Source organism: Orcinus orca, chromosome 11 (assembly GCF_937001465.1).
Source record: "Orcinus orca chromosome 11, mOrcOrc1.1, whole genome shotgun sequence".
NCBI lineage: Eukaryota > Metazoa > Chordata > Mammalia > Artiodactyla > Delphinidae > Orcinus > Orcinus orca.
The window spans coordinates 5216053-5229305 of NC_064569.1; the positions used below are offsets into that span (position 1 = coordinate 5216053).

Genomic DNA, 13253 nt, shown 5'->3' on the forward strand with positions numbered 1-13253 from the left:
CCCTCACTCTCCTGGTTTGCTTACCTTGCCAGTCACTCTTTCTCTGTCTCCCTCACTGGCACGTCCTTATTTTATCGACCTCTAAGAATTAGAGTATCCTGAGTTGCGGTCTCTGAACTGTTTCTTCTCTTTCTGCCTTCACGTCTAAGTGCCCAGGTCTAGAGCTCTGGCTTTAACTACCATCTACCCCAGTGGTTCCCAGTGGGGGTGATTTTGCCCCCCACGAGACATTTGGCAATGTCTGGAGACATTTTTGATTGTCATAACCGGGATCAGGTGCTACTGGCAGCTGGCGGGTAGAAGCCAGAGATGCTGCTGAACCTCCCCAAGTGCACAGAACGACAAAACAAAAACGCCCTCCGCAACTACAAAGCATCCAGACCAAGTGCCGAGGCTGAGAAACCCAGATCCACCCAGACCTCTTCTCTGAGCCCTAGACTCGACGGGATGCTCAATTTCCTATTTATCATCTGCATTGGATGTTTAACAGATAACTCAACATGTCTCAAACTGAAGTCTGGACTCCCTCTGCCTAGAAAACAGAACCTGACATAGGCCTTGGGCTTTAATGGGAGGCGCGACCCCTGGGCAGTGAGAGTAAGGGAAAAGGGAAGGATAAGGTGCAAATGCAATGTAGCGGGTTACGAAGCTGGCCACTGCTTCATGAGCCACAAAGAGATGCAGCCCTGTCACCAGACCATAGGGTCCCTTGTCCTTGAAAAGAATGAAGTGAGAGGGAATTTACCTCCAGGCTCCATCCTATCCCATCTCTCCTACTGGGCAACTCCCACTGGTCCATTGAGTTAATGTCTCCATGTGGCTGTGTTGGTTCCCTGGACCTTTTTGCCACCTTGAGGACTCCAGATGCCACACATTGCTGTGTGGTCCACCTCATTAGGCAGAATTCTGCTGCCTGCACAGAACTGGTTGAGCCAGCAGCAGTTGAGGCAGGTCAAGTGGCCAAAGGGCAAGAAGAATGGCAGGGCAGGGAGACTCTGAGGAAAGGCCCCCATGGCCCAACGCAGTAATAACTAAGACACACCAGGTCTCAGACTTCGAGTAGCTCACATTCTGGTGGGACAGGTGATGTCCAGGAAATGACATCACCATCCACCTAGTTACTAAGGCTACAGACCTAGGAGATGTTCTTCAAATGTTTCTTTCCTCCACATCCCAAATCCTGCCATCTCTGTCTTCAAAATGTAATCCTATTCCTACCACTATCTTCCTTGTTTAAGCCATCTTTGTTTGTACTGCTTGATAAACTCCAACCTCGTGCCTTGTTTCTAGGAGTCAGAATAACCTTTAAAAATGGCAAATCAGGGGACTCCCTGGTGGTCCAGTGGTTAGGACTCTGTCCTTTCACTACATAGGGCCAGGTTTGATCCCTGGTCAGGGAACTAAGATCCCACAATCCACGTGGTGTGGCCAAAAAAAGAAAAACAGAAAAAGAAAAAAAAAAGGCAAATCATATTATGTTACTGCACGGATCCGAGTCCTCCAATATCTTCCCACTGCAGTCAGAATAAAATGAAATATTCTTAAAGTAGCTTAAGAGGCCCTGCATGAGCTGGCCTCTGCCTACTTTTCTGACCTAGTTTTTCCATCACTCTTCCTTGGTCACTTCTTTCTAGCCTCTTTTGTTTCCCAAATATGCTGAGCTTGTCCTCGCCTTAAAACCTTTACATTTGCTCTCATATTCGTCCTTCTGGTCTCCCTGTTCCTTGACCTCTCTCTTCTTGAAGTTCTTTGTTCAAATGCTACCTTTGCAGAGAGACCTTTCCTATCCATGCAAACCTGTATTTGTCAGTCTGTATCCCCTTAAAAAAATTTTTTTACCTAAATTATAATGTATGGTTTATTTTTTTTAAATTTATTTTATTGAAGTATTTGCTTTACAATGTTGTGTTAGTTTCTGGTGTACAGGAAAGTGATCAGTTACATATACACACATATATAATATATATGATGTATATATATTGTTAATATTCTTTTCTATTATGGTTTATTACAGGCTACTGAATATAGTTCCCTGTGCTACACAGTAGGACCCTGTTGGTTATCCATTCTGCATATAATAGTTTGCACCTGCTCATCCCAAACTCCCAATCCATCCCTCCTCCATACCCCCTCCCCCTTGGCAACCACAAGTCTGTTCTCTATGTCTGTGAGTCTGTTTCTGTTTTGTAGATAAGTTCTTTTGTGTAATACTTTAGATTCCACCTACAAGTGGTATCATATGATATTTGTCCTTCTCTTTCTGACTTACTTCACTTAGTATGGTAATCTCTAGGTCCATCCATGTTGCTGCAAATGGCATTATTTCATTTCTCTTTTATGGCTGAGTAGTATTCCATGGCATATATCCAGATAAAACTTCATTCGAAAAGATATATGCATCCTATGACCCTATGTTCATAGCAGCAGTATTCACAATAGCCAAGACATGGAAATAACCTAAGTGTCCATCGACAGATGAACGGATAAAGAAGATGTGGTACATAGATACAATGGTTTATTTGTTAATTGTCTGTCTCTCCCACAAGAATGTGAGCTCCAAGGGGTCTGGGACCTCATGTCTTAGTTATTACTATGTCTCCAGTACTAGAATTAGGCTGACGCCTAGCTGGAGCTAAGCAGATTGTTGAATAAATAAACACCTTCAGACCCTTACCAATGATGGGCTTGCATCAAGAATGATGAGTTCCTAGCTCAGCAAATTTCTTCCAATTCCATGGAGGTCCAGTCCGGCTCTAGAAACATCTTTCAGGAATGTTGAAAACCTGCTGATCTTATTGTGCCCCCTAATAACCCCCTGGGTTTAGGAACCTGGGATCTCATCCAGTCTGTAAATCTCTTCTACTAAGGCAACCTCCCAATGCTGAATCAGGGCAAGTGCATCCACATGAGGCTGGGGAGATGACAGTCTCAGAAACCTTTAAAAGGAGGAGGGGGGCTACAAGCAGAGGGAGGTACAGGAGCAGCGTAGGAAGCCCCGTATCGCTAGGACAGGGTCTGAAAACGTGTATCAGATCTAGTAGTAGGGTGTTCTCAGGGCTGCAGCAGCCTCCGGCAGCAGTAGCAAAGAAAACAAGGGACTTGACAGCATTGCAATGCAGAGCTTCGTGGGTTTTTGTTTTCTTTCTTTCCAATAAAGCAGTAGGGTGGAAAGGAAAGGAACCGCGGAGTCAGTGGGATACAGGAATATGTGTTTGGAAGGTGGGGAAAGGGCAGCGCTTAATGTGGGAAGGCGGAGTTTAAGAGAACTCTTTGTTTGTAAAAGAAAAGCTGGGCTATGGCTCCGGAGGAGTGGAGGGAACAAATACCTATTTTTTCTGAAAGGAATGCTGGAGTCGGTATCTGGAGGAGGGACTTAACTAGTTCGGTACCCAGGATTGCTGCACTGCCTGGGTGCAGGGCCCGCCGAGGCCCCTGCTTCTCACTAGCCACAACAGAGGATGCAATCTTTCGGTTTGATTAAAGAGGTGGGTGGTGTCGGCGGGAGGCTTCGCGGTCGCGGTGGTGCTAAGGGGTGGTCCCAAGGCAGCCGGGGAGCCAATGGGCGGCGACTCCGGGCTCCTGCAGCCTCCTTGGAGACTCGGCCGCAGTTGAAGTACCGGAGCTGCTGGCTGCCTTCTCTCGCGCTGCAGGCGCCAAGGCGCAGCGCCTCTAGGGGCGCAGCCGGAGCCGCACTCCGAGGGCACCGCGCACGCCCCCGGCTCCTGCTGCCCTGCACCTCTGTGCGGACCCTGTCCCCGAGAAGCTGCCAGCCTTGCAAGGGGCCTTGGGAAGGCCCTAGGCCGGAAAAAGAGGCTTCGGGAAGAGGGACGTGGGTGGGAGGTGGGCAGGCGACTTGCTTCTCAGATTCGTTCCAATTAGCACCAAGTTGGCAGACAAGCGCATAAACCCACGAAGCCTTTGGTTTCCCACAAGTCACATTCTCAGTATTTCAAAATAGTCTGATCGCAAGGAAACTTCAACTCCCGTCGTAGGTCAAAGAGGGACACACTCTCAGCACCACTGCCTCGCAGTAGCGCGACGGAGGACAGACCCGGGTGATCCTCAACTGCAGAGCCCAACCCGAAGTCCGCATCTCTCCGAGGCCGGCGGGGACAAGCTGGGTCTGCCCTGCAGAGCCCCCTGCGGGAGCGGCCGGACAGCGCGCAGAGAAGCGGATTATTGTGGGACTGCACAAACGGCGGCCCATCAGAGTAGTTGTGCCAGGAACACCACCGCCTGCATTGCGTCGGACCTGACCATTTCCGATGTGAAATTCCCGGAAAGGTCGCGGCAGAGGACCGTGCGTGTGCGGGGCTGTGGACCACAGGGAAGGAGAACTGGCGGTCGGCTTTTCTGGCAGGAGAAGGAAAAAGCCGTGTTGGCAAGGGGGGGAACTGAATGACAGGCCCCCTCTGCCAAGCCACCCCCTCCTATTTTCCATCTACCTCCTCGCTCCCGCCCTCCCCCGCCCTCCCCAACCCACGCCCGGGTGGGCCAATCGCTGCTCCGCATTCCGGGCGCTTTCTCAGGTTTCTGCTGATCTTGCAGCGCCCAGAAATGGACCGAGCGGACCCGAGCCGCACGCACCCTGCCCCACTCGGAGCTCCGAACGGCTCCCGGCGCGCCGTGTAGCCTCACCGAGGTCCGCGCGGGGTGCGGGAAGCCGAGGGGACCTGCGAGGCACGGAGATCCAGGCCCTTGCTCGCTCGCCTCCTTCGGGATCGAATCAAGGGCTCCCACGGTGTTGGGAGGGGGCGAGAGCGCTCCGCATCGTCATTCGCTTCAGAGCTCGGGAGAGGGTGGCATTTCGCTTTTCCGCCCCACAGCCTCCGGAATTGCCCGCACCCGAGAGCGAGAGCGGCGTCTCCAGGTTGCCGGCCACGGGCGAGAATGGGGGTCGGGAACGGACATTTCCGCCGTCGCTGCCCAGTTAGGCGAGTGGCCAACTGAAGGAAAGCAGGACGAGGTGCGAGGGCGGCGCGGTGGCCCCGGCGCCCCTCGGATGCCGTGGCGGCCGCGGCTCGCGCCCGGGTACCGCAAAGGCGACCTGCCGCATTCCCGCTCGGGCTCTCCGCCGACTCAGCACCGCCCCTGCGCCAAGTCGGCTGGCCAGGTAGGGGGTTCCCCGGTCCGGGGCTGCAGAAGTGGGGTTTGGGGCGGCGGGTGAGGGGAGCCGGGGGCGCGGGGATGCTGCCTGGACCTGGAGCTCCGCCAGCGTCTCTGGGCGCTTTTCCGATCTCTAGTTTAACGAAGTTGTAAACAGATCGGCTGTTGGGCATCGGGGAAAGTGGGATGGAGGAGCCCCAAACTTGGATTTCGGGTGTCTGCGTGTGTCTGTCTGCGTGTCTGTGATATAACCCTAGCAAAAGTCTCGTGCTTTCTCAAAAAGCTAGAGGTCTGTGCTCTTCCGTGTCTGTGGGTCCGTCCCATATGAACGCTTCTGATCTTCTGCCCCCATATCACTTTCTATTTCTCTGCAGCGTCCATCGATTGCCCCGGTGGGAGCTTAGAAGGCGGCAGGCGAAGAGGGCTAGCAGGGGGGAGAGCCGAGGAGAAGCAGAGGGGGTGGCAGGCGAGGGCATCTGCCGAGCTGGCTCTGCCCCGGGTCCTAGGAGGGCTCGCGGAGGGGAAGGGAGGCCAGGGCGGCCCCCAAGCGGTGGCCCGGGCCGCTAGAACGGCGCTGCGTTAAGGCACCTCGGAGCAGGAAGAAACACCAACCCTCCTCCCATCGCCACCCCCAGTCCCCCCACCCCCACCCCAGTCCCCACCCCGCCCCGGAGAAAAGCTGCACCCGGGGCGGCAGGCGAGGGGGACTCCAAACTGAGAAACAGGCGGGGGGGTGGAGACGGTCTCCAAGTGGCAGATCCCTCCACCTGCTGGCTCGGAAGCCCCGCCCCCTGAGCTCGGGGGAGCCGCGCACGCAGGTGGGGGGGGCGCGCGGGTCCCCCCCCACCCCGCCTCCCTCGCCCATCCCCGCCCCGGGCCCGCCCCGGGTCTCCCGCTGCCGCCGCCGCCGCCGCCGCCCCCTGCCTCCACCATGACGGTGATGTCGGGAGAGAACGTGGACGAGGCTTCGGCCGCCCCGGGCCACCCCCAGGACGGCAGCTACCCGCGGCCGGCCGAGCACGACGACCACGAGTGCTGCGAGCGCGTGGTCATCAACATCTCCGGGCTGCGCTTCGAGACGCAGCTCAAGACGCTGGCGCAGTTCCCCAACACGCTGCTGGGCAACCCTAAGAAACGCATGCGCTACTTCGACCCGCTGAGGAACGAGTACTTCTTCGACCGCAACCGGCCCAGCTTCGACGCCATCCTCTACTACTACCAGTCGGGGGGCCGGCTGCGGAGGCCGGTCAACGTGCCGCTGGACATGTTCTCCGAAGAGATCAAGTTTTACGAGCTGGGCGAGGAGGCCATGGAGAAGTTCCGGGAGGACGAGGGCTTCATCAAGGAAGAGGAGCGCCCCCTGCCCGACAAGGAGTACCAGCGCCAGGTGTGGCTGCTCTTCGAGTACCCCGAGAGCTCGGGGCCCGCCCGGGTCATCGCCATCGTCTCCGTCATGGTCATCCTCATCTCCATCGTCATCTTTTGTCTGGAGACGCTGCCCGAGTTGAAGGATGACAAGGACTTCACGGGCACCGTCCACCGCCTCGACAACACCACGGTGGTCTACAGCGTCAACATCTTCACGGACCCCTTCTTCATCGTGGAAACCCTGTGCATCATCTGGTTCTCCTTCGAGCTGGTGGTGCGCTTCTTCGCCTGCCCCAGCAAGACGGACTTCTTCAAAAACATCATGAACTTCATCGACATCGTGGCCATCATCCCCTACTTCATCACCCTGGGCACCGAGATAGCTGAGCAGGAGGGGAACCAGAAGGGCGAGCAGGCCACGTCGCTGGCCATCCTCAGGGTCATCCGGTTGGTAAGGGTTTTTAGAATCTTCAAACTCTCCCGCCACTCTAAGGGCCTCCAGATCCTGGGCCAGACCCTCAAAGCCAGTATGAGAGAGCTAGGGCTGCTTATCTTTTTCCTTTTCATCGGGGTCATACTGTTTTCTAGCGCAGTGTACTTTGCCGAGGCGGAAGAAGCTGAGTCGCACTTTTCCAGTATCCCCGACGCTTTCTGGTGGGCGGTGGTGTCCATGACCACCGTGGGATACGGTGACATGTACCCTGTGACAATTGGAGGCAAGATCGTGGGCTCCTTGTGTGCCATCGCCGGTGTGCTGACAATTGCCCTGCCCGTACCTGTCATTGTGTCCAATTTCAACTATTTCTACCACCGAGAAACCGAGGGGGAAGAGCAGGCTCAGTTGCTCCACGTCAGCGCCCCTAATTTAGCCTCTGACAGTGACCTCAGTCGGCGCAGCTCCTCCACCATCAGCAAATCTGAGTACATGGAGATCGAAGAGGATATGAATAATAGCATAGCCCACTTTAGACAGGCCAATGTCAGAACTGGTAATTGCACCGCAGCTGACCAAAACTGCGTTAATAAGAGCAAGCTACTGACTGATGTTTAAAAAGCCAAAAGCAAAGAAACTAAAAAGCCCCCACTTAGCAGCTTGAAAGACTTAAAACACCAAACCAAACCAAACCCCCAGTGACCCAGGTCACTCGTTGTAGATACTTCACTAAATAGTCTTTGAATGCTCTCTCGAACTGTCAATGCATTGTTGCATTGCCAATGTTGGGGGGTGGCAAACCCGAAGCCTTCAGGAGCCATGAAAAGAGAAACTATTTTCATTGTATTAAAAAATGGGAAAAGAGAGTGTATTTTCTAAAACTGGTTTAAAATCACTCAGTCCATGAACTTGTCTAGGTAAAATAAGGTTCACATGCTTCCCCATTTTTAATCCGTGGTGGCTTCTTTAAATTTTTTTTTTTCCTTTAGCTAAGAATCAGATGATCGCTTAGAAATATAAAATTAAAATTTGCATGGGACTCCGATATGAAATCCTGGCAAACTGCACAGCGCATTTTAAGATGGTGCATCAGACGTATTACGCGTAACATGATACACCAGCCGAAACGGGCAACGAACAGATGTTTTTACTTTGATCAACCGAACTGCATATTCCAAGGTGAAAAAAAAAAATTACTTAAGACTGGTTCACCAAGCACCTTAGAAATCTGATACTGGGCCTGGTCTGTAGGGATTCTTCCCTCTGCCCCCTTTCCTTCTGATTCAAACTCTTCTCTAAGAAAAAATGATCACTGAATGCAATTCATTGATCCATCTGCAGTGCTGCTACGATTCTCAACTGCAGATGCGCCCAATGGGTCTTTTCTCACCAGTCCTGCACCCTGAACCCCGGCCTCCAGAACTGGATGTAAAACCTTCGCCTCCTTATTGCAACAGAGCACAAATGAAACTAAGTGTAAGCATGTTTGAGTCTGATCATCATTTCTTTTACAATCGCATGCCGAGAACGTTAACGCAGACAATAGAGGGTAAGCTTACTTTGGAATCGATTCTTCTAAAAATAGATCCTTCTTCATTTGCGTTCACCAAAAGTGCACTCCTTCATTTACGAACTATTTTTATTAGTAAATAAAGTACTGTATTTAAGTACCTATGTTAGTCAGCTGGGAACAGTAACTTTTTGGAGCTCGAAGCATGTTCTCTTATTCAGCATTATGGCCGACTTGATTAAGGTGTACCTTGAATTAATTAGTGCATGATTAATTTAATGTAAAAACGTTAAAAAATAATAAAAATTATAAGTTTGTGGGATGAAGGGCCCAAAAGAAACAATGAGGGGGGGTAGGATGAGGGGGGGCACTCAGTCAATCTTCCTGCCTTTGCTCAGGGAAATGTCAGGTTTCTGTGCAGATGTAGGCAGAGAGAGGACCAACATGCCCATCCCTTAAAGCGAAGCTCTGTGGAAAACTTAAGTTATCAAGGTACATAGAGCAACACCTAAGAACACGTATTCTTTCTAGCTGAAGAGAAACACAAGCAAAACAAACAAACAAACAAACAAAGGTGCAATACTGCATGCTTTTTGGTGCATTCTTAAGATGTAAAGGAAAATGTTTCTCCATCGTATGCGCCCAGAGCAGAGCTGATTTCTTTTTTGCAGTCATGATTTGAAGTCTGCAGAGACTTCGGCCCTCCCCCTGAGGCTCCCTGAAGAAACGCAACCAATTGATTTAATAGTTGCTTAGTGCCTTTATCCTGTACCCACAGCGAACTGCAGAAGGCGTCTCCATTAGCACAGCTGAGAAGTTATGTAACACAAGGGAGGGAGGCTGGGGCACAGATATTTCGCTTTTCCTTTTTCCACCCTCGCTCTCTCACTTCGCACTGCGGGGACGCCACGCCATCCTGCGCCCCAGGCAGGAGAGACCCGGGAGGGTGCTCTCTGGCCATCCGCTGGACTCGGTCCCTTTGGCAGCCAGACGTGGGATGGAAACTGGGGCCCGAGACCCATCTTTGAACTTGACACGAACCTCGAACTTGTCTTTTCCTCTTTTCTACCAGAAGCCAATATAAAACTCTTGGGGAATTTGTTTCCTATCAGGGGTCACTCTGGACAAGCAAGGCTTCCTCGGGTCCAGCCTCACGGTCCTAGCGAAGTTCCATCCTCCCCCTCTGCCTGCAGAAGCATGTTGCCACTCTGACAGTCTGATCTTTGCAGGCATCGTTGTGGATGTGGGAATAGTCGGTTCAGAGTAAGCTCTCCCGGGCCTTCCCTCCCGGCCCACCCCTTCAGCTAGTTCCTAGGATGCTCCTATGAGAGTCCCATCCTGGCAGTCACCTCGCAGGCTGAACATCTAACTTCTGTCGCCCCTGGCACCCAGTCCAGAGAATGGCGGGGACCCTGTGCTTACCAGAAAGAGAGCCACATCACCTGGGCCTCTGGAGGCCAGCAGCCGCCCACCGACGGGGAGGCACTCATAGCTTTTTGAAGGACCCAAGGTGGGGATCCTCATTCTGCACTTAGCACGTGGCTGCCAGCTGCTCACCGTCTTTCATTCCTGCGCTGCTGCTTCTGGAAATCTTCCCCGTGACTCCGCCCCACCTCCCATCCTAGCCTAGAACGAGCAGTGAGGCAGTAAACCTAGACACTAGAGTTACACCCAGGCTGGCTGACTCCTTTGAAAGAAAGAACGTGGAAGTTTTATTTTCCTGTGCGGCTTCTGTGAATCTGTAAGGCAGACGTGACACACACCAAGGAAGACAGGGGCCAAGGACGGTACGGTGTCCGACCGCAGGGCATTCAGTCCTCCCTGTGATGTCTCCTGGAACCTTGACTTATCCTGGCTTTTCCTCTCCTACCTGCTCCTTAGTCTCCCGTTGGGAAAGAAAACGCCAACCTCGCCCACATCTCCGGGGATTGCCTTGATCTTTTATTTAGACTTTGAGGTCTAGGACACCCCGAACCTGAAGCGCTACCCTCTGTCAACAGCAATAATCTGCTCGGTACTGTGGGATCGGATGGGTCAGAGGATGAGAAAACAGGACCAGAACTGAAAAGCCTCACTTTGGCTACCGGGTACACCTGTCACAGCCATACGTGGCACTGGCTGGAAACTTGTGCATGTGTTGTTACGGGGAACAGTGCTGCATGCAGGGAACCTGTCTGCCTGGGACGGAAGGAGCTGCTGTCATGAAGTTGGGTGGTCTGGGGAAAATGGAGGTCACTTATGCACCTGGAGCTCATCAAAACCAAGTGAGTTAGAGGGGAGGACGGGAATTATCTGTGTAGCATAGGCATGCAGAGTTTGCCAAAGCTCTTTCCCCTTGCACAGGACTGAGCTGAAATGTTTTTGTGGACCTGAAGGTGCACTTAACAAAACTGCCTATTGCGGAATGATGATCTTTTTGGTTTATTTCCTTGTATTTATTTTATTGGGCTTTTTACCTTCCCGTCCCCTTCCTAGGTCTTGAGCTTTCATGGCTCTTGTCTTGAATACTGATTTTCTCCAGAAGGAGAAGACTTCTGACGTGCCGATAGCCATAGCTCAGCTCTTCTGGTGAATTGAGGCCCTAGTTCCATAGGGTGGCAGTGGAGGGGCTGGGTCACCCCGGGGCTGTTAGCCATCCCAGAATCTCTGAAGTGGTTAACTCAGCTCGAGTGATCTGAATTAGAGAGACCAAAGACATTCATTTCCTTTGTCCTCAGATTCAAAGAAGACAGGTCCTAGCCAAGAAAGGCATTTGTTTTTGCATCTCCTTTTCCCCATCTGTGCCCAGTCTTCTCTCCCTACCCCCTGGAGAACTGAGTTCTAATGATCAGTTAACACAGTTCTTCGGGAGCGTGTTAGCGAGTTAGCCTAGCAGAATCAAATACACCGAGAGCGGAGTCTTCTCCTGGAATGTGGCTGCCGCACAGCGGTCATTTCTCTAAAATGAAATCGTGTGGTTGGCTTAGGTTCCCCTAGGGAGGCTGGACTCACTTGAGAATAAAGAAAAGAGAATACACGTAAATGGTGAGTGAGGAATAGATTTCTTGAAGTAGAAATTTGGTTTAGTCCGTCAAGGGCCTTCTTCACGTTGTGCATAGCTACAGATTTTTCAAAGGAGTTAACCTCTGAAGAGCCAGTAGGAATAGATTCCGAACCCTCCCATTTAATATAGGAGACCTCAAAACACATGCTTTTTAAAAATTGAGTTCCTCGTTTGGTAGATGAGATTGAACAAAATGAGAAAGAGAAGAATCCCCAACTTTTTTCCCCCGGGAACGGCTCACTCCTGGCAGTGGGGAGAATTGGTGAGGGATAACCATCTAGAGTGCAAACTCGTTAGGACATCAACTGCTCAATAGCCATTTTATCTTCCCGCTTTTTCAAGAAAGGCTGAAGTCTTTTGATGTTTATGTTCATTTTCAGAAGACACACACAAATTTTTAAACCCAACACAACCCAAGTTAATCACCATCTCAGGAGGTGGCCTCTGGTCCACCATGCGGTGTACTAGTGCTTGTATTTATACATGGAATTTCAGGGTATACACAACCATGTCCAGCATGACTCAGGTAAACCTTAGAAGAATGTACGTTACTTATCATTTTTGTAAAGACACGAACAGCAGCTGAGTTGTTAACCACAACTGTTCCATTACCTTGGGTCACTGTGCGAACTCGTTCAGGGTATAGACGTAAAGTTTGGAAGTCAGGGGATCAAATGCCAGTCTCTTTGCTCAGGCAAAACGACCCTGGGCTTTCTCGGGAAGCCCAGGCCTATGTGAAGGGGAGGCTCTGCTGCCCTCAAGACTCTTAGCTTTAAGGAGATTTGCCGGAGTTGCAGTGATCTTCATTTAGGGACTGAGTAGGAGTTAATTTTTTATGACGTGAGACTTCAAGGAGGAGAGAAAAGTTTTGTACCACAATCAGAGAAGGAGAAATAGTGTAAGGAAAGAAAGGAAAACGAAACACCAAATCCCTAGTGAGGTATTCCAGGTCAAAGCTGTCTCCTTTCCAACACCAACAGACATACCTTTCTTCTCTTTCCTGCACTGTTTAGGAGCCATTTTTTCAGTAGCTGTAGGTAGAAAGCATGGGCTGTATATGACATACCTCTAATCTTAAAGATAAAGTCTTACCAAGGTTAAAAATCCCAATGGAATAGTCTTAATTTGAAGTGCACCATCAGGACAACAAACCATTTAAGCTGAAAAAGCACTATTTCAGTTCTTGAGTTTGCCAGTTGCTGACACCTTGAGTTAAGGACGTGTCTCATTTTCACCTACTGTGCATTTCCCCTGCCCTAACCGTTTCATAGGTCGGGTAGAGGACACTGAATGTTACGAATTGAGAACCTAACTGAAGCGCATAGTTTCCATCTATGCAATTTTACTTGCTTCTGTCACTTTATGATCTGTTCATATTTGGCATCGATTAAAGATAATTTTTAAGGATCTTAGCAAGGAATGTCCTGACTGGTTCTTTGTTTCTTGCGTAACTGGTCTTTCGGGAGCCCTTTCTTGTGAGGGTCTCTGTAACTGACACGGTGAATCCAAGATACAATTGAAGCAACCTCATTTTCTCTGAAACTCATGGACTGTTTCTTCTGTACAAGGAAATACACTGAGGTGGAATTTTGACAATAGATTCTCCGTTGGGGCGGGTAGGATTCCGAGGAGAGGCTGTTGGAATTTGGCCTGTGCAAACAGTGGGGATCAAGCTTTGAAAAGAAAAAAAGGAAACGAGGCCCAAGGGACTAAAGCGATTGATTATATTTGCTTAAATTGTTTTTGATGTGAAACTGTATTCTTCATCCACAGCCCAAGCTTTTCAGGAAGGA

General features: G+C 50.9%; 2 protein-coding genes across 2 annotated transcripts; one reads left to right on the forward strand and one right to left on the reverse strand.

The window, feature by feature from the left end:
- Nucleotides 1–3626: 3626 nt before the first annotated feature.
- Nucleotides 3627–5916, reverse strand: LOC125960372 (uncharacterized). The gene is made up of 2 exons (XM_049693862.1): nucleotides 4639–5916; nucleotides 3627–4353 (listed from the first exon to the last, which is right to left on the reverse strand). Exons 1-2 carry the CDS (start codon nucleotides 5277–5279, stop codon nucleotides 3942–3944), a joined length of 1053 nt encoding a protein of 350 aa, XP_049549819.1. The 5' UTR covers nucleotides 5280–5916; the 3' UTR covers nucleotides 3627–3941.
- On the forward strand, nucleotides 3627–12872 carry KCNA1 (potassium voltage-gated channel subfamily A member 1). The gene is made up of 2 exons (XM_004279022.3): nucleotides 3627–5113; nucleotides 5481–12872. Exon 2 carries the CDS (start codon nucleotides 6038–6040, stop codon nucleotides 7523–7525), a length of 1488 nt encoding a protein of 495 aa, XP_004279070.1. The 5' UTR covers nucleotides 3627–5113; nucleotides 5481–6037; the 3' UTR covers nucleotides 7526–12872.
- The last annotated feature ends 381 nt before the right edge of the window (nucleotides 12873–13253 follow it).

Coding starts and splice junctions, on each gene's coding strand:
- LOC125960372 (XM_049693862.1), bottom strand. CDS start 5,279: ATGCCCAACAGCCGATCTGTTTACAACTTCGTTAAACTAGAGATCGGA. Junction 4,354..4,638: donor CGCACCCCGCGCGGACCTCG/GTGAGGCTACAC, acceptor TTCTCCTGCCAG/AAAAGCCGACCGCCAGTTCT.
- KCNA1 (XM_004279022.3), top strand. CDS start 6,038: ATGACGGTGATGTCGGGAGAGAACGTGGACGAGGCTTCGGCCGCCCCG.